Source organism: Micromys minutus (genome assembly GCF_963924665.1).
Source record: "Micromys minutus genome assembly, contig: SCAFFOLD_112, whole genome shotgun sequence".
In the NCBI taxonomy this organism is placed as follows: domain Eukaryota; kingdom Metazoa; phylum Chordata; class Mammalia; order Rodentia; family Muridae; genus Micromys; species Micromys minutus.
The window spans coordinates 1,023,838-1,051,679 of NW_027667875.1; the positions used below are offsets into that span (position 1 = coordinate 1,023,838).

General features: G+C 43.6%; 1 protein-coding gene across 1 annotated transcript; it reads left to right on the top strand.

Moving 5' to 3' along the window:
* The first annotated feature begins 424 nt into the window (after positions 1–424).
* Positions 425–26,952, top strand: LOC308416092 (coiled-coil domain-containing protein 186-like). Its single transcript, XM_080942582.1, is given in 10 exon segments — positions 425–565; positions 7,709–7,945; positions 7,947–8,404; positions 11,099–11,177; positions 11,179–11,226; positions 12,150–12,278; positions 13,231–13,443; positions 14,293–14,412; positions 18,342–18,431; positions 24,859–26,952. Coding segments are annotated over 9 exon segments (2,226 nt in total). The 5' UTR covers positions 425–565; positions 7,709–7,741; the 3' UTR covers positions 25,744–26,952.
* The last annotated feature ends 890 nt before the right edge of the window (positions 26,953–27,842 follow it).

The following is a 27,842-nucleotide window of genomic DNA, read 5'->3' on the forward strand; positions in this document are numbered from 1 at the left end:
GAGTTCTCTTTTATTACTTTATGCCACTGACTCATTAGATGACCGGTCAAAGGGTGTGGGAGAAAGTGAGCAACTTCCTACCGACAGAGAGCACCGGCTTGGAGCTGGAAAGGGAAAGAGTGGCCCAACTGGACAAGGGCCAGTGTGTCAGCCTGCTACAGCCAAGTCAGCTTGCTTCAGCCTCCTTGAGAGTGGAGGTGGCGCCGAGATGCTGGGCGGGTTCCTCTAGAAACCGCGGGGGCCGGAGGAGGTGCCTCAAAAACCACGCCCACCCAGATGTTAGCGTCACGCGGTCCGAGCCGCGCTGATTGGCTCCTTCAAGGAACCCCGCCCCCTCAGCTGTAGCCGCGCTGGCTTCGGCAACGCCGCCATTTTTGTTGATGTGTCAGCTCCGCAGGGGTTTTTGGAGGAAAACCTCGGCCGAGAGCCAGGGATCGGCTGTGGTCTCCGCGGGTGACTTCCTCACCCACTCCGCGTCGGCTAGAAGCCGCCATGGGTCCGCCTTCTCCGGAGCCGGAGCTCCATCGGCCTCGCTAGGGTGCGGCCCGGGGCTGGGCGACGGACGGTGAGTGGCCGAGGGGCGTCCATGGCGGGTGCCGGGGGCTCGGCGGGCGCGGGTCCGCGCGCGTGGCCGTGACGAGGTGCTAGTCCCGGGCGGTACGCGACTCCGCGCGTGGACGTAACGGGGCTGGCGGGGCCCTTGAGGGCTGTGCCTGGAGCGCAGCCGCTCCCCCGCCTCACCAGCTCGGGATCTCCAGAGATGCGGGCAGCAGCGTTTGACTTTCCCAGAGATGCCAGTGGATTTCATGAATCTTGGCAGGGAAGTCATTTCAAATTTATTTCTCCCCTTCTACGTATTCTCAAAGTAGCAATCGCAGGGAAACAGCACGGGTAGAATGGTGGCTCAGCTAACAGTTCGTAACTTGTTAAATATTCGCATCTCGATTTTTGTTTAAGGAAACCCGGGTTTGTACCTGAGTTTCAGTCCTGCCACTTCCGTTTGTTAGAGTCAGAAAAGAATATAGTGAAAACGTGACCTCGAACCAGAAAGAGTTATCAGACTCTGAGTCACATTCATTTGATGGTCAGACTTTTCTTCTGAAGTGATACACAGGATGCTTGTCTGAGGAAAATATGAAACAAACTAGCATGACAGTGTTTGAGAGGCGCACGTGCAGCCACCCAAAGGGAAGTCAGTATGTTAAGTGTTAGGTTTATCGGTGTGGATGTGGCCTTTGCAACTAGTGTAGCTATTGTGGAGTAGATTAAGGACCCAGAGACAAGTGATAGGGAAACTGATCTCCTGAGTATGAAGTACACTGTGTGCAGCTACTTTTCAGCTCTTTGTTAATTAATGGCCACACAAATGAAACAGCAGTAATGACTGGCCTACTTCTTTTATTCTTCCTTTTTGGTCTTTTTTATGTTCAGGGAAGATTTTTGGGAAGGCCATAATCTTGTACTGTTAAACCAACGCTTCTTTGTACAGTATAATAGGTAAGTATAATTTTGGAAGACACCCAGAAGATGCATGGACTGTGTTTAATTTTTTAAAGGCCTGTCTAATTCGAAATAATAGAAGCTCAAGGTGTGTGTTTGTTTTAAGAACAGGTTCCATGGAGTAGGGGTTGACATTTCTAAGTCTGGTGTTTTGGATGAAAGGCTGTGTGAGGAAGAGGGACCACTTATAAACCTTTAATTTCTTCACACAGGAACCAAAGAATTATCCTTTGATGCCATGCAGAGTGGCAATGGGGCTGCTGCTGCTTGCTTAGCATGTTCAGTTCTGAAAGTCAGTTTATAGTTATGTGGCCATGTGTAATAAACAGAACAGTCAAGCCAGCTCATTAAAGAAGGCAGTGACGGCTGGAAGCACGGCAGCCTTACTTAGAAAACTGTCTTTCCACTCAACAGGTGCTAGCATTGTACCCTGGTTTACAAAAGTTACTCAGCTCATGTAAAGAAAGTATATTTAACTTCAAATTCTGGTTTGTTTATTCACTAATAAGACTAAGGTTTTTCTTATTTATTTATTTTTTTTGTCTTTATGTGACTAAGGTCAAATTTTGATTTTCCTCATAAACATCACTTCACTTACAATATTTAGTTTTATTTAGCATTTATTTTAGAAGCATCAATAGGATAATTTAGACTTACAAATGCTACTGTAACTTTACACCATCTCAAACTCATTTGAACTTGCTTTACAGAGAGTTTGTTTCCCCTAAGACGTAAGCTATTGGGTAAAGGGGCAATAGACACCAAGAGTGGAAACAAACCCTAGGATAATGCTAACCGTTATGAGCTGATCATTCACTGTAGGGTTACGTAGTAAGTGCTAAATAGTTCTTTTTATTAAACGAAATCTTAGCAAATTAACCAAATTGAGGCATAAGTCCAAATCTTTAAGTAAATGTAGAAATTCTTATTTAATGCCATTTTTCTTATATTTGGTTTTCAGACATTTTTTTCTTTTAGGATTTTATATATGTCAGTAGACTGTCTTCAGACACACCAGAAGAGGGCATCAGATCCAATTACAGATGGTTGTGAGCCACCATGTGGTTGCTAGGAATTGAACTCAGGACCTCAGCAAGAATAGCCAGTGCTCTTAACTGCTGAACCATATCTCCACCCCAGTTTTCAGATTTTTTTTTTAAACAGTTAAATAGAAATACTGACACTTTCTTAGACTTCATTGCAGTTGATGAGTTCTGTACAAGTAGCTTCAAGTTAGATTTCTGTATTAATTTTATGTCTTAATATTTTAAAAGCCATTTAGAGTGGGAAGTACTCAGACTGTGACTGCCTGTTACAAAGGTGAGGGGGTTATTGTGCAGCATCCGCCAGCTGTCCCTGTCTCACTGAAGATGTCGTGGGAAGCACAGTATGTGATGGATCGAGGGCTGAGGAGACAGTGTCCAACTGTGAATCTCAAGTCTTCCTCCTAGAACAAATTCTAGAAGTCTTTGAAACAACTGTCTTAGCTTCCTTCTCTTAGAAGGAAGGATTGATGTGCAGAAATGTGCCTTCTGTGAAACCTCAGGGTCAGCACTTTGCATTGGGGAGACTCAGGTTCTTACACAGGTTATCTTCTGCTTCACTACTTTGTTTTTTAATTTAAAAGCTTAATCTAGAAAAGTGTGTCAAAATGTACTATTTAGGGTTTATCGGGAGATAATGATTAGATGCTTTTAAATTTTTTACTTCTAAGATGCCAAACTAGAGCTTTGCAAGAACTAATAGGAAAGGTAAGTTATTTTAGCTATGCTGCTTTCAAATTGTTTTTGGGAAATATGCAAAACTGTCTTAAAGACTGTATTTTCTTACAAAGGACAGGGAACCATCCTATTGGAGAAGTGACCTCACAGGTCTAGGTTGTATATGTTAATGCATATTAACTTGAGAAGTAAGTATACAACTAGAATTATTTGGGGGTGGAGTGGTGTATAATTTAAAAATTATAAAAATATCTGAGCAAGATTATTCAGTGGATTTAAAGCAAGCTTTTATCTTGAAATGATGGTGTGCTTTATAGAGCTGCACTGGGAAGGATTCTGATCCGTAGTCTCAGCATTTTACAGCAGCAAAGATTTGACAGGCTCAAGCTTAGTCAGACTGCACCTGAGGTCTGCACCCAAGGGTGCCTGTTTTAGTTTGCACCATGTTCCCAGTACCGACAACAGTGTCCGCATGGAAAAGCTGTCCCATATATATATTTGGCAGGTGAACACTTTAGACTTTATTTTTGAGTTGGTTCCTTTGCATGATGCTTATTTGATGACCTGTTACCAATTAGCTATAGATTGAATTCATTTCTATTTATAGTTTTGTGAGGCAGCCTATGGTTTTGTTCTCACAGTGCTAATTACAGGAAACTGGAAATAGTACTGAGAGCTGTCAGTGTTTATGTAGTTTTGTGGGGACGACTTTCTAGAAACACGAGTGAGCTCATTAAGGAATGGAAGGCGTTGGGATAGTGCTTGGTGTGACACCTTTTTGCTGGGTCACCTACAGCTGCTCTGCTGCAGTCAGACAGGAGCTACAGGGACTGCAAGGGATCCAGAGGAACTTTGTGATTACAAGTACTTCTCCTAAGTAACAGTTACTACAAAGTCAAAGTCGCAGCGCACGCAGTAATCAATAAGCATACATGCATCTGTGACTGAAGTTGGTCTGAGCAGCATTTAAAACAGGCTTGCAGCCCTTCCCTAGGCTTACTTTTCCCCCTTTTATAGATTATTTTTAAGTTGTTTAATTTTTCATAATTTTCATGACAGCATTCCTTCCAAAAAAAAAAAAAAACAAATAAAACAAATACTTGGACTGTATCCAAATTGCAGTCCATCAGCATCACTACCTGGGGATGCCTGTAGGGGAGCAGCTGACTCTCCTTCCCCTACTTAATGGTGAATAGATGAGCTTCTTTCTCATAATGTTGTTTGGTTCCTGTCTGCACAGTTCTTTCATGCCCCTTGCTGTTGCCCTTGCCGCATGTACAAGCACGGTTCCTCTGTGACATCTCCTTTTCCACCAGTCCCCGGTCAGTGTTCACTCGGGCATCAGCAAACAAATGTGCAGTCTTAATGGTTCTCAGATTTGTATAATGACCTTTTCAGAGGTCCTGACATATTGAGAGACTCTATGTAACTTACTTGTCTTTTAAATTTAGTGTTTAATTGATAAGATACATAAAACAAATTCTAAGCTTGGATAGATAGCTGGTTTTGTTGTTATGTAGATGAAGCTCCTTGTAGAATGTAAGATACATTGGTGGTTCTACACTCTGTACTCTAGATGTCTCCTTACAGCCTGCCCACTAAACATTGTCTACCCCAGGTCATTTCACAGAGCCAGTGGGTTCCTCTGCCACAGTGGAGCACTGAAGAGTATTTGCAAAAATTGGTTTTAAGTGTTGTACAGAGCTCTTTGGTTATCTGTTTATTGCTGTTATTGTTTGATGTTACAGAGTTTCAGTTCTGAGTAAATTTCTTGTTGCAAGAACACATTTCATTTAAAAGGTGGCTGCCTCTTCAGAGTCAAGAAGGGCCATGTCTGCTCAGTGAGTATAGGCAGTGTGTTCCAATGTACAGATTGTTCTTGTGCTTGTCATAGGGGTGGCTTGAAGAAAGATACAGTATTAAAATTAAATCCTCAAGCACAATTGGTCACTAGGTAGACTGAAAGGAAAAACAGGGCAGGTCTGTGTTGTCCTCAGTATGCACAGTGAGTGTACTTGGTGGAGTAAGACATTACAGGAGAAGAGCAACATTTTCTGAATGTGGGCAGAGATCAAGTTTGGAAACTTATGTAACTACTTCACTCAGGAATCTCAGTAATTTCATTAAAAAAAATAGCAAAAAACTTTGTGTGTGTGTGTATATGTGTGTGTGTGTGTGTGTATATGTGTGTGTGTGTGTGTGTGTGTGTGTGTGGAGGGGGGAGATCCTATTCTCCCTGAAGAAAACTTGCAGTTCTTAGCCCATAAATGCTTGATGTAGCAGTGTCTGTCTAGTCCTCCCAGGAGAGACAGGCTTGTGTCTTTACTCTGGCTAACCACTGCAGAGTGTAGACAGGATTTCATTACTTGAAACTTTCAAGAAGGGAAAGGCCAGTCTTGGGTGCATGACTTCAGCTGTCTGTCTGATGACTGCAAAGAAGAGGAGCTAAGTGTGGAAAGGCATAGCAGCAGTCTTGCAGCTACCTAGCCTGCACACTTGCCCTCTTAAGGTAGAAGGCTCACTTCACAGGTAGCTCCTGGTCCCTTTTGATAGCCAGGATACTACATACTTCATCACTTCTGAATCTGGTGATTTGTCACTTCCCTTAGTAACCCTGTCCCCACCCCATGACTGTCACAAATAATCTAGCCTTCTTTTAACTACTTTGCCCTTTGATTTGAAATTACCAAAAGAGAATTGAATGAGATTAAGAAACTAAGTGTTCCAGGTGTGAGATGAGGCTTAGGTTGGGTGGAAGGGAGGGGATATTGTCAGAAAAGCAGGAGCACAATTGTTGAAGAGATTATGAAAGCAGAGGGAGAAAAGAGATGTTTGTTAACTAAGCACATGATGCTGTGAACAGGGTGCTCAGTTACAAGCATTAGAGGCAGAATTGAGGGTTAGCGGGCTTGAGTTTAAGACTTTGGAAAAAGCTCCAGTAGGAACACCTGTTTTCAGGTAGACTGTAATATAGCACAGGCATAGCATGAAGAAGGATAAGTGTGTGTCTAACTCAGGGTGCAGGACTGAAAACTCTCATCCAGGCATCAGCTCTGAGTTACTGCTTCAGCTCAGCTAACTGCGCACCTGCTGTGGAGGAAGAAAGAGTGAACCCTGGGGACAGAGGAAGCTGAATGAAAGGATGTGCTTTTCTGTAGACAAGTCATGACACATAAATAAGACTCTTAAAGTTGTTGATAAAATTTCTTTTTACTTAACGGAATGCTGGAGAGTCACAATGCCCCTGAGGTCTGTTCTCTTCTGAAGGCATTCCTTATCTGCCAACCAGTGAGTGTTTCTCTGCTGTGAGCATCAGCTAGCTGTGATGTTTAAAGCCCCTGCAGGTTCACATTCGTAAGGTTTTAACATTAGCAGCAGCATAGTATATCTTATACTTAGTATGTCATATCATGCGTGGTATCTTTAAAATGTCACTTTGAGCGAGCTATTGTATATCATATCACGTGTTCTATTTTTAAAGAGTTACTTTGAGTGAGCTAGTTTGTAAGTTGCTTTGAAGCTAGTGTACCTGCCTGAGATTTATTTTTTATTCCAAGATTTTGGAATAAATTACTAAGATTTTCAAGTGTTCACTGCATTTATTTGTCTGGTCTGGTGTCTTTAGTATCAATACCAGCTTGCTGATGAAGCATATACAGCACGGTGGTGTTAATTTGTGTCATTTGGAGGTAGGTAATAAATAATGGAGTGATGTGGAGCTTGAGTTCTGTCTGTAGTAATTGCTGTCTTCACAGGTGGTCCAAAGAAGCAGCATGTTTGGCACACAGGATGGCCTTTTCCTCCTTACAGTTGCCTCCTTTCTACAGTCCTAGAATAATGTTCTTCAAGCAGTAGCCTAATTTATTTTATGCAGGTTACAGGTCAGCAAGTGTTTGAGAGCTCACTGGGTGCTAGGATTCATACAGTAAAATCAAATGTTGTACAAATCTTGGGACTTATTATAATTCACCCTTAACAAAATCCCTCCTGCTTAGTGCTGAGGGTTCCACACAGCCAGTTTTCTTGTTTCACTTTTCTCAAAGCTTGGAGTGAGCATATGTTTTTCTGTTATAAAATGTAGTCTTTTCCCCCGTGTATATGTTTCATCCGAATTCTTTCACTGTAGCTGCTCGTCTGCCTAGTTGCGGTCTGCCATCGCTCAGGTGTGCCCGCCTGCTCTCAGACTGCTGCCTAATGCTTTTGCTGCAGGCTTTTTGCCCATCTCCTTAAAGGGCTTCAGTAGCGTGTGCTCACAGAACTGGAGGCCATTCTCCTTCCCGATCTTCCCATCACATGTTCTGCCCCTTAACTAGTGAGGCCACCTGGCCCAGGGCGGGGCGGGGCGGGGGACTACGGTGGCCGCACTGGTTGTGTCCACTCTGGGTAGGCTGTTCTCTTTCTTTTCTCTGGGGACACTTCATGGGCATGCCTGGAGTGTGCAAAGGTGTAAAGGGTCTTAGTCTAACTTTTACATTTTGATTCCTTAGATGTAAGTGAAGATCAGGAGCAGATTTGAAGAAATGCAGAGTGAATTGGTGCCAGTCAGCATGGCAGAGACTCAGCACATAGCCTCTATTTCTTCTGATGCAACCCCTGGGAAAACATCCGAGTTGAAGGACGACTCACGCACCTCAGTTTCTGGCGATGAAAGCAGCAGATTAGAAACGGGATCTGGACCATTGTCATTGAACTCTGACAGAATTTTATGTCAGACTAATGAACACTGTAGACAGACCTGAAGTACAGGAAGGCCATATTCCAGACTGTGGCAGTGGTGAGAATTCTTGTGCTAAAACAGACACATGCCCAGAAAATTCTGAACAAATAGATGACTTTCCTGGTGGAGACTTTGCAAAACAAGTGTCAGAAACCAGTGAACCAGAACACACAGTAACAGAGATACTGGCGGAGTTAAAGTCGTCTGCACCCACAGAAGCTGGTAATCCAATGACCTCCTCAGCAAGCCTCTATGATACAGACTGCACCAGGAAACTCATTTCAGAGATAAAGACTGTTTCAGCATCAGACGATTTGTTGGGAGAAATAGAATCTGAGCTCTTATCTGCTGAGTTTGCAGATGAACACCAAGTACCAAATGGAGTGAATAAAGGAGAGCATGCTTTAGCCCTGTTTGAGAAGTGTGTGCATAGCAGGTACTTGCAGCAGGAGCTCACTATTAAACAGTAAGTAACTGCTGTAAGCGCTCCCTTCCCACTTCCAGTAGGACCAGCTCCTCTAAGGAAAGGGCCCTGCTCTCTGCTTTTGTTTCAGAATGCAGCCATGCAGAGTTGGTGTGCTTCCCCAAATAACTGAGCAGCTTATATTTGCTGCTTGTTTACTATCATAAAACAGCAAAAATTGTGTAAGTTCATTAGGGAGCAATTCATTTTTGAAACAAGGTATGTCAAAATAAATTCAAAGGGAAATTCAAAGTCATGAAATTTAAGTTCAGAAGCTAACAGTTTAGAGAACAGAAGAATTAGTTGAGCACATTCTGCTTTTAAACATCTATTTGTACAGTGTTTTGATGAGTTTGATTTCCTTCATCCTGTTTCTAATAGGATTTATTCTGTATTTTTATTGAACATTTTATAGTAAAGTGATACGTAAGTTTGGGCATACTGTTACAATCTGTTAAAATAATACGTAGTATCTTTCACTAAACTACACACTTTTAAACTAGGCTGTTCTTTTTCTTTTTAATTAATGAAGTGTGAGAGTAGAAAAAGGAGGCCTGTGCCAGGAGAGGGTTACAGGGAGACAGACCCCGCTCCAAGTGCTGTGTGATAGGGAACTGCCTTTTCTTGCTGCTTTGTTTTTCCATACTATTCTGGTAAAGTCACCAGATTGCCCTAAAGCAGCTCACGCTTCATTGTTTTTAACCCAGTGAACTTCAATCTGCTGGTACTCATTTTGTATTTTTTACTTTAAATTTAAACTTTAAAAATTATTTCTAATAATAAAAAAAAAGACGTATGTGAGGGGTGTGACATGTGCAAGTCAGAGGAAGGTTTTTGGAGACATTGTCCCCTGTCTACCTTTGTGTGGGTCTGGGGATCACATGCCTGTGAGACTCCAGTGCCTTTTCAAGAGCACCCCTGCTCACTTAGGTCCTAACTCGGAATACTGCTGACTTGTTCCTACATTTTGCTTTCAGCTTCAGACATTTGTGTTTCCAGCCCGTCTAGGCTTGGGGTAACTTCTTCACTCCCTACAATCTGGACCCGCTCTGATCACCCCCCATCACACACACACACACACACACACACACACACACACACACACATGATTATCTCTGGTGCCCTTTCCTACTTCCTCATCTTCACAGTTTATGCAGCACTTAAACATTTTAAGATGAATACATTAATAATCTCATAGGCTATTAATTATGTGACTGGCACACATGTTAACTCATGGGATCCTCACAGATATGCAGCATCTACGACTCTGACTCATTCTGAGGTATGTGAGGTACCTGAGGCACATTAAGAAAGTTGTTCTGAGTCAAATGCAAATATCTACAGATCCAAGCTTCTGACTTTGGCTTCAGAAGTTTTATCAGTTGTTTCTGGAAACCATCTGGCTGCAAGTTGTTGGATTTAACTAAAAAGTATTAGGGGTAAAAACAAACAAGCTCTTTGTCTGCCTAGCAGAGGGGACAGCAGCTGAGTCAGACAGTGCTCTCGCCTGGCTCTACTCTTGTGTAAGTGTATTGTAACCTGCATTGATCTTTTGTTTTACATATAATACTTTTAATTTTAAATAAAATACATGTTGATTCAGGTAAATAACTAGATGTTTTTCTTAACTTTTACCTCCATTTAATTTTTTATAAAGAACACTTAACGTTTCAGTTCCTTTTATTGAAAATTTCATAAATATATCTTTTCCCAGATGTCTGATTATGTGTTCATCCCCACTTGCTAAGTTTTCTTTTGTTTTCCCCTTGCACAAATGTCATTGTGAAATGACAAATATATTGTCATTGTGAAATGATTCTACACTCAAATCGGTTACTATGTTTATTTATCCTCTCATATAGTTAGTTAGTTTGTGTCCTAACCCTTAAGATACAGTCTTCACAAACTCAAGGTTTCCTCTCTCCCTCCTGGGTCTGTGTCTTGCTGTATACCCCACTCTCTCCCTTTCTTTACTTCCCTTTCCTTCATTCTTTTCTTTGCCCACTCTTCCTTTTTTTTCATCCTCTTCTCCTTGTCTAGTACTAGAGGACTTAAACATGCTGGGCATGTGCTCTGCTACACACCCAGTCCTGTTACCACTGGGTTGTGCATTAAATTCCCCAGCACTTGTTTGAACTTGGAACGTTGTACCCTCACGATCAATCTCCTCTATCTACTTTCTAGATCCTGGAAAGTAATACTCCGCCCTTTTTATTGTTATCTCATAGATCAGTAGTATTGTTCAGTGACCCGACTTAAACTCCTAAGAACAGTTGTCTGTGTGGCATGTGTACATAACTTCTAAGAATAACAAAAACTATCAAAGAAACGAGTTAAGGCTGTGCGTGTGACCCAGTGGTAAGGTACCTGCCTAATGGAGCTAATTGGCCAGAGAATTTTTTATAATCTGGTGTGTTAATCAACAGAGTGTGAGTACCTAAGCTTGTAACAAAGCTGGCTGCTCTTACCTTCTCTCTCATCTACTTCTAGTGACAGACAGGCTGCGAGGCAGTTTACCCTCAGACTCAGTCACTCAATGGTGAGGACATGCTCAGAGAAGGCATCATTAGGCATAGGGGGTTCTTATCGGATCTGGTATTTTATTATAAAAAGATTACTTGAGAGTATTGATTGTAGGTGTCTATATCTAATCTATAGTTAGATAATATTTCATATCTTATTTCCCTTTTAATTTAGGTTAATTAAAGAGAATAAGAATCATCAGGAACTTATCTTAAATATTTGTTCAGAAAAAGACCATTTAAGGGAAGAACTGAAAAAAAAGAACAGAAACAGAGAAACAGCATATGAACACAATTAAACAGGTAAACAAAAGTCTTCCAAGACTATACTTAAATTTATAAACTCCTGGAAAAAAAACAAACCATGTAGTCAAGTACATTAAACCATTTCAAATGGAGGAAACTGCTTCATATTTAAATTGTTAGAATTATTCTGAATTGTGTTGTATAAATTATGATATGTTTAACTGTTCCAAATATAGCACATTTTCTGCCCAAATAATAAAAAAAGGCTCTATTTAAGTTTTTACCAGTGAAGGGAAGAAGTGTTAATAGTAGTAACACCCTAGTGTCTCTGTCTGGCTTTGGGCACTTTCTCACTTAGGTGTTAGCACGGCTTCATCCCCAGGGTTTGCTGAATTCTACTGTGAAGGTCATGTCAGGGTATCTGCTGCCCCTTTTTTATGGTGTCTTTTCTGCATGGATGCACAGGTAAGTGCTTAGGTTGGTAACAAAGCAAAAACCTTTAGATTTTTCTGACCTACTTTCCTTCTGTGGACAGCGTATAAGTGTCCTGTCATTAATGGAAGAACTCAGCACTGATATGTTCTGAGAAATGTATCTTGGGCCTTTCCTCCTTTATGTCAGCATCATAAGATGCACTTCCAACTAAACGTGCTGTGAGACAGTAGGGGATGCAGCCTTGGAGTGGACCTCCTGTCCATCTAGAAGGCTCTAATGAAAACAGCGGCAGACAGCTGTAGAATACAGTAAGTTCAAGCACACCTTCATTTTCCTGTGTTTTGATATGTATTTGTTGCACTTTTACATGTTTAAAGAAAGACTGAGTTGTAAGCCAAACTTACAAGGGTAAAAAGCTTGTGAGGGACCTGAGGAGAATAGTCTAGATCTTACATTCTTGCATTGTGTGTTGTGTATTAATTAAGGTATCATTTGTTTATTTGGTGCAACTATAAAATATAACCTGGAAATCATTCTTTTTACAGTTAGAATTAAGAATAGAGAAACTGAATAAAGAAGTTAAAGCTTCCAAAGATCAGCTAGTAGCACAGGATGTCACAGCTAAAAATGCAATTCAGCAACTTCATAAAGAGATGGCCCAGCGGATGGACCAGGTATTTCCTGTCACTATTAATTTTATAATTTGGTGGTGCTCTGTTTATTAGACTGCAGCAGTCGGGCGATGGCATTGCTGGCATTTATAGAAACGCTTTTAAAGGAATTTGAGGGCTGGAAGAATGACTCAACTGTGAAGATGCTCACTGGTCTCCCAGAAGTTGAGAGTTTGCTTTCTAGCATCCAGTCACAAGACTCCCAACCACCTGTCACACCAGTGCCAGGGCTCTGATGCCCTCTTGTGGCTTTAAGAGTCTTCACATGCATGTGCTCCGACAGACATGGACCTACACATAAATAAAAAAAGAAATCCTAAACTGTGCTAAGGTGGCAATACATAAGTTTAAGTACATCCTAATTGTTTAAAAAAAAAGTTAATTAAGGAATATACGGGGAAAATGAGTCATCTCTTCACCTGTGTCTAGTTTCTTATATCTTTCCTTGTTTCATAGCTAACATTTTGTTCCATAGCATATACATGTACTGGTGACACATGAAATATAGATGAGTTTTTATTAGCCCCTTTGTGTTCCTACAACAAAATACTTGAGTCTAGATACTCTGTTACAAATGAGAAGCATATTTATGTGAGAGTGCTTGTGTTAGCTGACCTCTGGTGACCCAGAAGCCTGGCTCCACTCTTCCAAGCTTCTGCCTACTGATTCTGACAGCTGACCCTGGCAAGTGTGAGGTTAAAGGAGTTTTTTAATGTGGACCATGATCTCTTCCTGAGGCCCACAATGGCGCAGAAACTGGTAAGAAAGTAGATGTGGAGAAGTCGGGAAGGTCTATATAAATAAAAACCACAGCAACCAAAGTAAAGAGTGATAAGGAAGGGCTGGAAATCACAGCACAAAATATACTAACACTGCAGGGAACAGTATTTGTTTGCATATGTTTTTATTTGAAAATATTTTTTTATTAATGCCAGGTAACATTTTTCTTTCCAAGGCTAATAAGAAATGTGAAGAGGCCCGCCAGGAAAAGGAAGCGATGGTAATGAAGTATGTGAGAGGCGAGAAGGAGTCTCTAGACCTTCGAAAGGAAAAAGAAACCCTTGAGAGGAAACTTAGAGATGCAAGTAAGGAATTGGAGAAAAACACTAACAAAATTAAGCAGCTGTCTCAAGAGAAAGGGCGGCTGCAGCAACTCTATGAATCGAAGGTATAACTGTGCCTAATTTGAAGGTCATGCCTCTGCTTTTCCTTAGCCCCACAGTGGTGTAGAGCTAGCACTCAGGGCACGCTCTCACTAGCTTACTTTGTGTTTTTGGGTGTGTCATCCCTGCTGCTAGAAAGGTTTGCTGGGGGAAAGGCAAAGTATTGTCAAATGTTATCAGTTACATTTTCTTAATCCTTTAAAAAACTTTCTTTTAGAGTCTATTGGAAAAATTAGTTTGTGTCTGTAAAAATTATGTTTTGCTAAGATATGTCCACATCAGTGTTTGCTGTGAATGGCTTTACATCAGAAGTATAACTTGGCCAGGGTCTACTTTGGTTTTTTATTTAATACATATTCCCCCTGCGATGTGAGAAATTGGATGTAGGGCTTCGTATAGACTGGGCAGCGTCTCTCCTAATGAGCAGGGCTGCAGGCCTGTCCAGAGTCTTAGTGCAGCACAGTTCACCAGAAAGCACAACTGGTATTTTCTTATAGAAAACATTATTCTAGAGCTGTCCTGGAAGGTTGACTCTCAGAAGTGTAGCTATTCAGAGCACTTGCTATTATCTCCATTTAGAAATGCTGTTCTGGTCCTCAGATTGTAGCAGAACCGGTTCAGTCACCTTACTGCTGTCAGTTAGGAAGAACTGAGTAATCTAGGGAAAAATTATCTTTGTGCCTATTGATTTGATTTAGGACTTTATTACTCTCTTACTACTATTTGAGCCTTAAACCAGCTTTATGGCTTCTGGGCCATAGTATACCTGCCCTGGAATTACTGTGTAACTGCACAAGGGGATAGACCAGATGCATAGTTGATTATTTACGTGAAAAATGACAATGTCTTTTTAGGAAGGTGAAACAACTAGACTCATGAGAGAAACAGAGAAACTAAAGGAGGAGATGAATTCTCATATCATTAAAGTAAAGTGGGCGCAAAACAAGTTAAAAGCTGAAATGGACTCACACAAGGTGAGTGTGGCTGTGCTGTGGGGTATTGTTGAGTACTGAGGGCTGGCAGCCAGTAGGGTGGGGCTCCTACAGCATAGTTCACATCATCACGAGAAAGACTTCTGGTGTGGCTTAGAATGTTAAATTTCGTAATTCTTAGTTTGTTGTTTTAATACAATTTGAGGGAAGGAAAAATATTTAATATGCAATTGGAATTAAGGTGAAAAAATTAAAGTATCAGTTATGTTGATTCCTATAATTAAAAAATACTTGTTCATACTTAAATATAATTAATACCAATAGCTTACTTGTATGTACATGATACACGTGTTAGACACTAGCCCATGGTCCTTCACTCAAAATCCATGGCTGCGTGAGGAAGCTATGAAGAGCTGCCAAAGCTGTGGGGCATCCCTACTCAGCTACTCAGAATTCTCTAATTCTGATTGAGGAATTAAAAATTGGAATCCATAAAGAATCATTTCTAACTGCCTAAGTTGCTTTAAATTCGGATTAAAGCGCTCGGTCGTTGCTACTGTCTGTGGCACTCTCCCGGTGCTCCATCTGTCTAACCCTCACACATTGGAGCCTCTGTGCTGCGTGGTGCATGTTGCATGTGTTGTTCTGCTCAGCTGCCTGAAGCCAGGACCTGTGATGTGCTTTCTGCAGTCACTGTGGCTCCTGCTAGTCCTGCCTCCGTCTGCCTCCGTCTGCCGCCCGCAGTCTCACATGGCTCGTCAGGTTCCTTAGCTGGGATTTAGAGCTGACGGGATGGCACTGTTGCCGTTTTAGCTCACTTAGTAAGCTGCCATCTTACTTTACAGATCCAGGACTATACTCTGTTGGTAGCCAGATTCAGACATTTCCTTCCACCTTAGACTAACGGCCACCAAAAAATAAAGAAATGAAAATAAAAGGAAACACACAAAGGGAGGAAAAGAATAAAAATATGTGAAGGTTTTCAGACTTGAGAGAAAGACATAGATAGAGTGCTCTCTAAGTGAAGCCTCACAAACGAGGTTAACGCTGGGCTCTGTATGTGGCACTGGGAGAGGAACTGACACCAAGCCCAGCAGTCTTCCTGAATTGAAGGTATGGAAAAGAGGAGGGCATTGGTCCAGAAGTGCAAAAGGAATAGGGCCCAAACTGGAGTTCACACAGGACTGACTGGAGAATAAATGTCACTGTTAACACTAGCCAGATTGCAGGATCTCTCAAAGAGCGTGACATCAGGTGGCCCTCAGCAAAATACCTCTTTAGGTTTGGAGGCCACCTTAGCTTTAAAAGCAAGCTTATTTCAAGTAAATTCTGTGGTAAATGAATTATATAAATATTTAAATGATTATAAAAAGCTTTGCTTAGGCATATATTTCATTGTGTTTAGCATCTAATGAAAAATTACCAGCGTGCAAAGAAGTAGGAAAATGCAGTCTACAGAACAAAGGAGTGAGTGACTCGGTGTAGAATCTCTGAGGTCATAAGGACAGTTTGACTCAGATAAGAGGAGACATGGATGGTATTTAATTTAATATAGATACAGCGTTCATAATGAAAAGGGTATTGTGCAGAACTAACAAGATGAAATACCGCAGACGACAAGATAAGATTAGACAGGCATACACAAGCTGGGACTGTGGCTCAGTCGGTAAGAGTTAAGAGTGCATGGAGCCCTGGATTCGATTTCCATATGACCCCAGCACTTAGGTAGTGTTCAAGGTTACCTGAGCCACATAGCAAGTGTGAGGCCAGCCTAGGCTGCATGACACTCTCTCAAAACAACAACAAATTAGCAGTAACAAACTTCATGTGAGTGATTCCCAAATACATAACTTAGTGATGTTCAGCTGTATCCTTTATACCTGACACCTTCAGTAATTTTCCAGCAGATTAAGATGAACTAATAGTGTTCCTTCCTCCACCACCTCCCTATCCCAATAAATGACAGCCCATTCTTCTACTTTCAGGACAAAAGACTTGGGTTCAACCTTGATCTCTCAGTCAGCACATCCAGCCTCTCATCTTACTCTTTTCAAGCCTGTGCACATTGAAGCGGCTTAGCCTTTCTGCTCTAGCTCTGAACTGCCCACTCCCCATGCTTTGCTGTCACTTCATTTCTCCTTAGCACCTGTCCCTAACAGTTTGTTTACCTCTAGCAGTAGACTGTCAGCTTCTTGAGGGTAGAGATTTTTATTTGCTTACACAGCTCTTTCCCTTGAGAATCAAACAGTGCCTATAAAGGCTGCAGAGATGGTTCAGTGGGTCAGGGTGCTTGTGCAAATGAGAACCTGAGGGCAAATTTCCAAAAACTCATGTCAAAACAGGGGCACTTGTGTGTATCTTATGTATGTTCATGTGTGCTTATGTCGGTACACATGTGTGCACGCGTGTGCTTGCTTATGTTTGTTGGGGGGCGGTGGCAGAAGCTTGTAGGCTAGTCTGGTGCTTGCATTTGCAACAAGGTGGAAGGTCTGGACTGACAGCTGAGGTTATCTGTGAGCGCTGCACATGTGCACACTCAAATACAAGATTTCACAGAAAGGGGCAGTGTCAGCAAGTGCTCAGCTCACGGGTAGAAGATATACAGTAAGCATCCTTAACCTAACAAAGTGACACTTTGTTTTCATGTATTCAAATGTTTAAAGTTTTCTGGCACACAGGAGTCTCACTTGCTGGATTTAGGGTGTTGAAACAGACTGGACTATATGTCAGTGTGTCTTAGTTATAGCAGTGAGGATGCAGAACCACAGTCCTTTATACCTAGTCTAAGACTCTTTGAACGAGTGTTCAGGTTATTTAGTTACTATATGTTAAGTGATACCGGACACTGACTATCAAAGACCAGTACCTCAGGGTAGATAAGTGCTTAATTATACGATGTGTGTTGTTAAAATGACATATGAAGTAGTGTATGGAGCCCAGGTGCAGGGCAGATGTAGAAGAGAGAAAGGCTAAGCTGTCCGAGTGTAAACAAGAGAGATGTAGAGGGAGTGGGATGCTGAGCAGAGGCTGGTGCCTGGACCTCCACAGGAGCAGCAGGGGTCAGTCATTACTTTTCTCATCGCTGTGCCAGAAAGAAGGTCTTTCTGGCTTGTGGTTTTGCATTATAGCAGGAAAGGCATGGCCAGCAGTCTGAGTGTCTTGATCATATTCCATCTGCAGTCAGGAAGCTGGGGGAGAGATCACCAGAGGGCAGGAATCAAGCAAGGAATAAGGAAGATAGAATATACAAAAGAAAGTGTGTTTTCAATGGGAATTGGGGGCAAGGAACTTTGCAGAGTTGGGCAGTCAGGACTAGAACAGGTGAGTAAAAAAATGAGTGAGGAAAAAGCAACAGGTTTTAATGAAGACAATCCCTAAAAATCCCATATGAAGAATTGCCATTTCAGCAGTCTCCAAACAGAGGCCATGTTTAGTAGCATCATTCAATCAAAAGGGAGCTTCAAATGGATGTCAAGCCACAACCAGAGGGTCTCTGGGGTGTGCAAAGAACTTTTGGAACACTCTGCTTTTCTTACCACTGTAGTCATTTACTTAATGTCTGTCAGTCTTACTGTTAACCATTTTCCCTGTCAGAAACAAGCAAACTGTTAGACTCCTGCTTAGTCCCCAGTCTAGGTCTACAGCAGGGCCTTAGTTAGGGTTTCCATTACTGTGAGGAGACACCATGACCACAGCAACTCTTGAAAAGGGAAACATTCAACTGGGGACTGCATCAGAGGTTTAGTCCATTGTCGGCATGGTGGGAAGCATGGCGGAGTGCAGGCAGACATGGTGCTGGAGAAGGACTCAGAGTACAGCTGGGTCCTTGGGTATCAAAAAGTGTGAGCTTTGAAACCACAAGGCCATACCTCCCTGTTAGTGTTACTGAGCCCCCCACAAGAGGGTAGCCTTTCTTCTCATTGTCCTCCATCTTACTGTGGCTGATGTTGTCTCTCATGTTTTCACTGCAGGAGACCAAAGATAAACTCAAAGAAACAACTACAAAACTAACCCAGGCAAAGGAGGAAGCTGAGCAAATCCGGCAAAACTGTCAGGATATGGTACGTATCCTTTGTGAAATAGATCAGTTATCAGAACTCTGTTTTCATACACGTTCCAGACCTGCCAAATTGGGCGTGTGCATACATTTCTTAAGCAGTTAGTTAAAATGCAGGTTAGTTCCTGCATTCAAGTATCTGCACTTTAAGGTGTGGAGACGTCTCCTTGGGCAGTACCTGCTGTGCAAGCTTGAGGACCTGAGCACCCATAGACAAAGCTGAGTGAGGCAGTGTGAACCCCTAACCTTGGCTTTGTTGGGGTGAAGAGAGATGTGGCAGGTGGCTCCATGCATCCATGTAGTGCACTGGGCAGCCAGTCTAGCCAAGTCCATCAGTTCTCAGAAGTCCATACTCTGTCTCAGAAATAAAGTGGACAGCAATTGGCGAAGAGGCTTGGTGTTACCTCTGGCCTCCATGACACAGGTACACACACACGCACACCACGTGATTGATCTTTTCTTTTTTTTTTAGAGACATGGAACTGTATATTTTGTACGTTTTCAAACATCAGATGCTAAGACAGAGAGAATATTTACCTTTATACACCAAGATAATATATAGCCCTGGTTCGGGACCCGTACCAGTCTTAGTCTTGGGAATACAAACCTGATGTTCAGCATCATGTGTGCACATGACTGATCCTATCAGAGATTTCCCATCAAAAAGTTGCAGAAAACACTGGACATAACTCTGACGTGGGACCTAGCTAAGCCATAGAGACACACACACACACACACACACACACACACACACACACACACACGCTAAATAACAAAATCAGGTTGTCAGGCACCTGGCCCAGCATGTGAGGTAGGGGGACAGTCCAGAACTGCATATGTCAAAAATCTGTACCAAGTTATTACACCCATCTGGATTCAGGATAGGTGAATTTCTCTAGGAACACATCTTGGCCGCCCACTTATCCTGCTCCCATTAGTTGGGGAACTGGACTGTGGCAGGGGACTTGCCTTGTCTAACATTTATGTCTCGACCTGCCAACCAGAAAGTCATTTGTCCACATACATGGACATATGAGAAAGCATCCTTATAATATCAGTAACAGCACAAAATGGTAAGCTAGCCAGGTGAGAGTTACCTCGGCCTTAACCAATCTGACCTAGGCCTTCACATTTCATCTAGGCCTTCCTTGAGATTTTACCTAGACCTCAATAGGCAGCAGCTTCACCCTCTGAGCCACAAAGCATATGTAGATGGACAGATAGATTTTCCCGTATTTGCTCATTGATGGGAGACAACCTTTTTCTACATGGTGCCAAAACATACTAGACAGACCAGGCTGGCCTCTCAAGTAAATCCTGCCTCTACTTCAGCCTCCCCAAAGCTGAGATCAAAGGCATGCATTACCATGTCGCCTGTCGCATCCCCCCCTCCTTTATTTCATCCTAGGTGGGGTGTGTGTGTGTTTGTGTGTGTGTGTGTGTGTGTGATTTCAACTGAGGAAGCAATGGCAGACCAGTGTTTGCTCATCTTATAAATAAGCTAGGCCACCGCATTACTGCCTTCCTTTTTTTCTTACTTTGTTCGGTTTATTCCAAATTAATTGCATCTATTTCTTTATTTGACATTGTATATATATATATATATATACAGTGTATAATATTTTTAAAAATATATAAAATAAAATAAAAGGAGTAGAGAGATGGATAAATATGCCTGGTATTTTCAAGATCCTCGATTTCTTCGAGAGGTTTGTTTTATTTTTCTAAAAAGTGTATTTGCTTTTACTTATAGGAGTACATACACTGCAGCTGTCTTCAGGCACAATGCCAGGAGAAGGCATCAGATCCCATTACAGACAGTTGTGAGCCACCATGTTGGTTGCTGGGGAAGTGAACTCAGGACCTCTGGAAGAGCAGTTAGTGCTCTTAGCCATTCTTCTTGTGATTCACAAGCCTTATTTACCTAAACACTAAACATTAAGTAGAAATACCAAATTCTGTAATTATGGCTCAGATGCAGCCTGGCCTTTGAAATCCCTAAAATGGCAGGGCAGGGCGAGGCTGGGTTGAGAACAACTCAATGAAGGCTTCCTCTTTCTGTTAGGGTGTGTTAACAACGCCATTAGCATTTCCAAAGAGCTAGGTGAGAACCATTGGGTTTTTTTTTTTTTTTTTTTTTTTTTTTTTTTTTTTTTTTGTTCAGTCAGTTGCAGGAGCCAGAGCAAGATGGACCTGAGAGAACAGAGAGTTAGTTGTCATCACTCACTGATTTCACGAAGATATCTCTCTACATAGCCCTGGAACTCACTGTCAAGATCAGACTCTCCTCCAGTTCTCAGCATTCCACCAACCTCTGTCTCCTCCCTGAGTGATAGGATTAAAGGCATGTCCACACCCAGTTTCATGTCTATTTATTTTACCCAGGAAGGGTTTCTGGATTTTCTTCGGTTTTCTTTTGGCCTCCGTTTTTTTTAAGTTTTTAATCGTATTTTTCAAAAAATCAACATAAATATCATTCATTGTTCTGGAACTTCAAGAAACTTTCTAGGTAGACCTGGTTTCAGATATCTATCACGCCAAGTGAACCAGTCTATATAGCGACTTTCCAGACAGCCAAAAATACATGGAGAGACATTTCACCACCTTCTCAGTTTTGTTATGAAGAGTAAAAGGTTGTCAAAGGACACTGATTCCTTGCCCTAGGGATTTCCTCTGCCGCTCCCAGGAAATCCCACTTTCTTGAGATTTGAGTTCCCAAAATACCACAGAAGGTCCGGATGACCTCTGTGGAATGTTCCAACGCCCTAGGTGTGCCTGGGGGTGTACTGATAAAAAAAATGTATGATTCTTCCCCTTATGAATTTCCTCATTCCCCCTGTCTTCCCCCTCCTTTGTGATTTTTGCCTTTATAAGCCTGTTACAAGTTCAGGCCGGGGTCGAACTCCTCTACCCCTGCGTGGTGTATGATGAGTCTCGACCCCAGCATGCTGGTCTGAGATCTCACTCTTTCACTTTCAATAAACTTCCTCATGCGATTGCAGCAAGTCTGGTCTCGGTGCCTCGCTGGGTGCGCGCCTCTCCTGAGATTTGAGTGAGGGTCTCCCTTCGGAGGTCTTTTATTTGGGGGCTCGTCCTGGATTTGCGCGACCACCCAGGGGCCCTAGACCTACTTGGAGGTAAGGATTTTCTTTCCTTTCTTTCTTTGTTGTCCTGTTGTGACTCTGTGTTTGTGGATTGTCCAGATTGTGATTCTGTGTTTGTGGATTGTCCAGATTGTGATTCTGTGTTTGTGATTTGTTCAGAGGTCTGGTGCGATCGCAGTTCGGTATTCGCAAACGCTCTAACCGAGTCTGCTCTTCCAAGGGAGGAGTGGAGTGGACGGGGATAGACGTGTCCAGGGTCCACCGTTTGCTCGCCCGGGGAGACGTCCCAGGAGGACAGGGGGAGGACCAGGGACGCCTGGTGGACCCCCACGGGAAAAGTCGGGAGATCAGTTTTTCTCCTTGACGATCTGTGTCAGAGGGCCAATTGTGGGCCATCTGGCTCTTTTCGGGATTTCAGGTCGACTCGAGGTCGGCGACTGACTTTGTCTCTCTGTTTTGTAGTATCTGTGAGTGTTTTGTGTGTGTGTGTCAGAACTAGAAATGGGCCAGACTGTGACAACCCCACTAACACTGACTTTGAACCATTGGACGGACGTTAAGACAAGGGCCCATAATCTTTCTGTTGAAGTCAGGAAAGGACCGTGGCAAACTTTCTGCTCCTCCGAATGGCCGAGTTTTGGCGTAGGATGGCCTTCGGAGGGAACTTTTAATCTATCTCTTATCTCCGCTGTTAAGCGAATTGTTTTTCAGGCTTCAGGGGGACACCCCAATCAGGTTCCATACATCATCGTGTGGGAGGACCTGGTCCAAAACCCGACATCCTGGGTGAGACCCTGGACAGCGGGGGCAGAAACGGCAACGGTGGCCGTGGCCTCGAACAAGCCGGCACCTGCTCCATCGGCCCCCACGCAGATCTATCCTGAAATTGATGATGGTTTTCTTCTCCTCGACAACCCTCCACCCCCATACCCTCAACCGGCTTCTCATGCAAGTCCCCCACAGGCGCCGACTCCCACTGACTCCCAGACGGCCTCTGAAACAGGACCAGCGGCCGGGACCCGAAGCCCCCGGGTTCAAAGCCCAGGGGGAAATGGCGCGGGGCTTGGCTCTGCTATTGTCCTACCATTACAGGCTTATGGACCCGCCCCAGCTCCAGGAGAACTAGTCCCTCTACAGTATTGGCCGTTTTCATCAGCCGATATGTATAACTGGAAAACTAACCACCCCTCTTTTTCAGAGGACCCCTCGGGCCTGACGGGACTCCTTGAGTCCCTGATGTTTTCTCATCAGCCCACTTGGGACGACTGCCAGCAGCTTTTGCAGGTCCTCTTTACTACGGAAGAGAGGGAGAGGATCCTCCTGGAAGCTAGAAAAAATGTTCCAGGACCAGATGGGACCCCCACCAATCTCCCTAATCTTATAGATGCAGTTTTTCCCTTGATCCGCCCTGACTAGGATTACAACTCTGCAGAAGGTAAGGAGTGTCTCAAGGTCTACCGCCGGGCTCTAGTGGCAGGTCTCAAGGGAGCCGCAAGGCGACCCACGAATTTGGCTAAGGTAAGAGAGGTTCTTCAGGGACCTGTTGAACCGCCGTCTGTGTTTCTTGACAGGGGTTATACCTTGACCCAACCTCTGAGGGTCAGCAGGCAGAGGTGGCTATGGCCTTTATACAGCAGTCAGCATCAGATATTAAGAGAAAGTTACAATGGCTAGAAGGGTTCCAAAACTATACCTTTCAGGATTTGGTGAAGGAATCAGAGAAAGTGTTTCATAAGGAGGAGACTGAGGAAGAGAAGCGAGAAAGCGAGAAGCAGAAGGCAGAGGAAAGAGAGGACCGGAGGGTAGTAGACAAAAAAGGAATTTGTAGGATTTTGGCCACAGTAGTGAAGGGCCAGGGAGTTAGGAATCAAGTCTGGCACTAGGAGGGAGCCTCTTGGCAAAGGTCAATGTGCTTACTATAAAGAAGAAGGCCACTGAGACAAAAATTGCCCCAACAAGAAAAAAAGGGGACACCAGCAACAGAAGCCCCGGACATGTGGCTCCAAAGTTTTAAATATTTATGGACTACCCGAAGATCTGTGGATCTCGGAGTGGGCCGGGTATCCCACTTATTCATTGTAATGCCAGACTGTCCCTGCACCCTGTTGGGGAGAGACCTCCTGACTAAGATGGGGCACAGATTCACTTCCACTCTGATGGACCACAGGTTAGAGGTCCAGAAGGGGAGCCTGTGCAGGTTCTAACCATCCAGTTGGAGGACGAGTACCAACTCTAAACAGCCTGCCTCAGATCAGACGGACTGGTGGCTGCAGGCATATCCACAGGCCTGGGCGGAGACTTCAGGAATGAGGAAGGCTAAGAACCAGCCCCTGCCCATATGGAGCTGAAAGTACAGGCTAGTGGTGCGTTAGTACCCCATATCAAAGGAGGCATGAGACGGGATCAAGACACTCATCATTCAGTTACTCCAACAACTTCGTATGTGTCCATCATCCTGAGGTGTGCCTCTCCTACTGGTGCGGAAACATGGAACCAACGACTGCTGGACAGTTCAAGATCTCTGAGAGGTAAACAAATTGGTGGCAGAACTCCACCTCACAGTACTTAACCCCTATAACCTGTTGAGCTCATTGCCCTATTCAGGACCTGGTGTACAGCACTGCACTTGAAGAAAATGCATCAATGGACTCATCTAGAGGTAGACAAACTTGTAAAGACTGTCTTGAGGTCAAATTCTTTTGTGCCAGATTTGACTAGATAACTGTGTGCCATGTTAGAAAGCAAATGTATGTAGAAGGCTGGGAGGAGAGAAGATAGACCTGAGGTTTACTGAGAAGTGGATTTTACAGAACTGAGCCAAGAAGATATAGATATATAAGTATCTATTAGTCTTTATAGATACATTTTCTGGGTGGGTAAAAGCCTCCCCACAAAGAGAGAAATGGCAGCAGCGGTCATAGCTAAGAAAATTCCAGAAGAGATCTTCCCTAGGTTTGGCACCCCTAAGGTAATTGGATCAGACAATGGGCCATCTGTGTTGCCCAGGTAAGTTAGATATTAGCTTGTTTATTGGGGACTAATTGGAAATTACATTGTGCTTACAGACCCCAGAGCTCAGGATAGGTAGAAAAAATGAATAGAACTCTAAAAGAGACCCTTACTAAATTAGCTATTGAGACCGGCGGTAAAGACTGGGTGACCCTCCTCCCCTTTGCGCTTCTTAGAGTCCGAAACTCGCCGGGGCGTTTCGGCCTTACCCCTTATGAAATCCTACATGGGGGACTGCCCCCCTTAACGGAGTCATGCGGGATATTGGATCCTGGCACTAACTCCCCCTCCTCCTCTGCTCTATTTGCCCACTTAAAGGCCTTAGAAGTTATTAAAACACAGATCTGGAGTCAAATAAAAGAAGCCTACACTCCAGGAACCACCGCGGTGCCCCACAGGTTCCAGGTCGGAGACTCAGTCCTGGTCAGACGACATCGCGCTGGCATGCTTGAGCCCCGGTGGAAGGGACACTATCTGGTGCTGTTGACTACCCCCTTGGCAGTCAAGGTCAACAGGATTGCTGCTTGGGTACAGTGGCTGCTGGTTACAATTCTCTTAAGCTGTGCCTTCGTCGTAGCCCCAACCTTGGGTAATAACCCTCATTCCCTTCAAAAATTAACCTGGGAAGTGCTTAATGAAGTGGGCAACGTCGTGTGGTCAACTACCGCAGTGCACCCCCCTTGGACTTGGTGGCCTGATCTTGCACCCGATGTCTGTAAGTTAGCAGCCGGCTCTATGGCCTGGGATCTTTCCAGTTATACCAATTTAGAAAAGCCACCCCCAGAAGAACAGTGTGTCCCTCATGGCATAGGGATCACATTGGGGTGTTCAGGACAGTTTTACCGAGCCAACCTTCAGGCAGCAGACTTCTATGTCTGCCCCGGACAGGGACACACCAGGGAAATGAAGAGAGGGGCCTCAGACTATTTTTGTAGTAAATGGGGATGTGAGACCACGGGAGAAGCCTACTGGAACCCTTCCTCCACTTGGGATCTAATTATAGTTAAAAAGGGTCATAGGCCAGGGGAGCTAGAGAAAGGGGAAAGAGATCCATCCAAATACCTGGCTTATAGGACTGGGTGTGCCTCTGAAAGCTCCGCTAGCCCTCAGGGACCGTGCAAAGACAGTTATTGTAACCCTCTAAATATCAGCTTCACCCCACAGGGAAAACAAGATCGTCAGTGGGTAAGAGGAAACCGTTGAGGATGGAGAGTCTATACTGGCAGAGGGGACCCTAGATTCATTTTTTGTTATTAAGATAAAGATAGAGAGTCCACCCACATGACCCGTAGGCCCCAATTCGGTGCTTGATAACCCTGCACCCAGGCCTGAGAGTCCTCCTTGTCTCACTCTGTCACCAAAGGAGGACTCATATCCCCTTGTGACCACACCCTCCTATCTCCCTATGAGAACTGAGGACCGCCTGTTCAATCTGCTTGATAGTGCATTTGTTGTTTTAAACCGCCGCTACTTTGACCTTAGCTGTCTTGTTAGGACTTGGAGTGGCAGCAGGAATTGGAACAGGAGCAGCTGCCCTCATCCAACAACCTTACTACTATAGTGAACTCAGAGCAGCTATGGACGTGGACCTGGGAGCATTAGAACAGTCCATAACCAAACTAGAAGAGTCATTGACTTTATTATCAGAGGTAGTGCTACAGAACAGGAGGGGATTAGATCTGCTTTTTCTAAAGGAAGGAGGGCTCTGTGCTGCCCTAAAAGAAGAATGTTGCTTTTACGTAGATCATTCTGGTGTCATAAGAGATTCTATGGCAAAGCTTAGAGAAAGACTAGAAAACAGAAAAAAAGAAAGAGAAACATACCAAGGATGGTATGAAAATTGGTTTAACTGGTCACCCTGGTTCTCTATGCTAGTCTCTGCTTTGGTTGGGCCTTTACTCATTTTAATGCTAATCCTAACCTTTGGGCCATGCATCCTCAATAGACTGGTGACTTTTATAAAAGAAAGGGTGAGTGCTGTACAGGTAATGGTCCTAAGACAACAATACCAGATATTACAAGAAGCTGAGGGATCGCTCTAAGATTAGAGCTTTTTACAAAAAGAAAAACGGGGGATGAAGAGTAAAAGGTTGTCAAAGGACACTGATTCCTTGCCCTAGGGATTTCCTCTGCCGCTCCCAGGAAATCCCACTTTCTTGAGATTTGAGTTCCCAAAATACCACAGAAGGTCCGGATGACCTCTGTGGAATGTTCCAAAGCCCTAGGTGTGCCTGGGGGTGTACTGATAAAAAAAATGTATGATTCTTCCCCTTATGAATTTCCTCATTCCCCCTGTCTTCCCCCTCCTTTGTGATTTTTGCCTTTATAAGCCTGTTACAAGTTCAGGCCGGGGTCGAACTCCTCTACCCCTGCGTGGTGTATGAGTCTCGACCCCAGCATGCTGGTCTGAGATCTCACTCTTTCACTTTCAATAAACTTTCTCATGCGATTGCAGCAAGTCTGGTCTCGGTGCCTCGCTGGGTGCGCGCCTCTCCTGAGATTTGAGTGAGGGTCTCCCTTCGGAGGTCTTTCAGTTACATAAACAAAACTCCGAAAACAGCTCATCGTAAAATGATCCTTGAGTACATTTATTGTTTTACTTTCTTATCCTAAGAAAGATACACAATCAGAGGTGAAATAAAGTCAGTCAAAAATTGTTTAACAAAATGCAACTGGCTGGCAGGCAGGCAGGCATGCAGGCAGGCATATTTATTTGCTTGGTTGGTTTGTTGGGTGATTTGTGTGTGTGTGTGTGTGTGTGTGTGTGTGTGTGTGTTTTCAGGACTGTGGTAGCTTAGTACCTACACAAGCCCAAGCACAAAAAATAAAGACCACTGAAACACAACTCTGACGTGGGACCTAGCTAAGCCATAGAGATACATACACACACACACACACACACACACACACACAAAGATAAACCCTGTCATAAGATCAACATGCCTACATGATCAATTTCTATAGGCAATAGTACTAGAGGGAAGAGACATCTCTAAAATAAAAGCCAGGACTTTTTCTGCTTTGTTTTGTTGTACCTCAACATAGGATTTGTCTTTGTATAGCCCTGGGAGCCCTGGAACTTGCACTGTAGACTTGGCTATCTGTGAACTCACTGAGGTCCATTCTCTCTGCCTCTGCCACCCACACAGCCAGACAAAAGCTAGAATTTTTTTCCTCTCTCTTCCCTCCTTTGTGCCTTCCTTCCTTCCTTCCTTCCTTCCTTCCATTTTTTTTTTCAATATATATGTGTGCTCTATCTAAAGCCTGAATACCTGCCTGCCAGAAGAGTCTGTTCCGGTGAC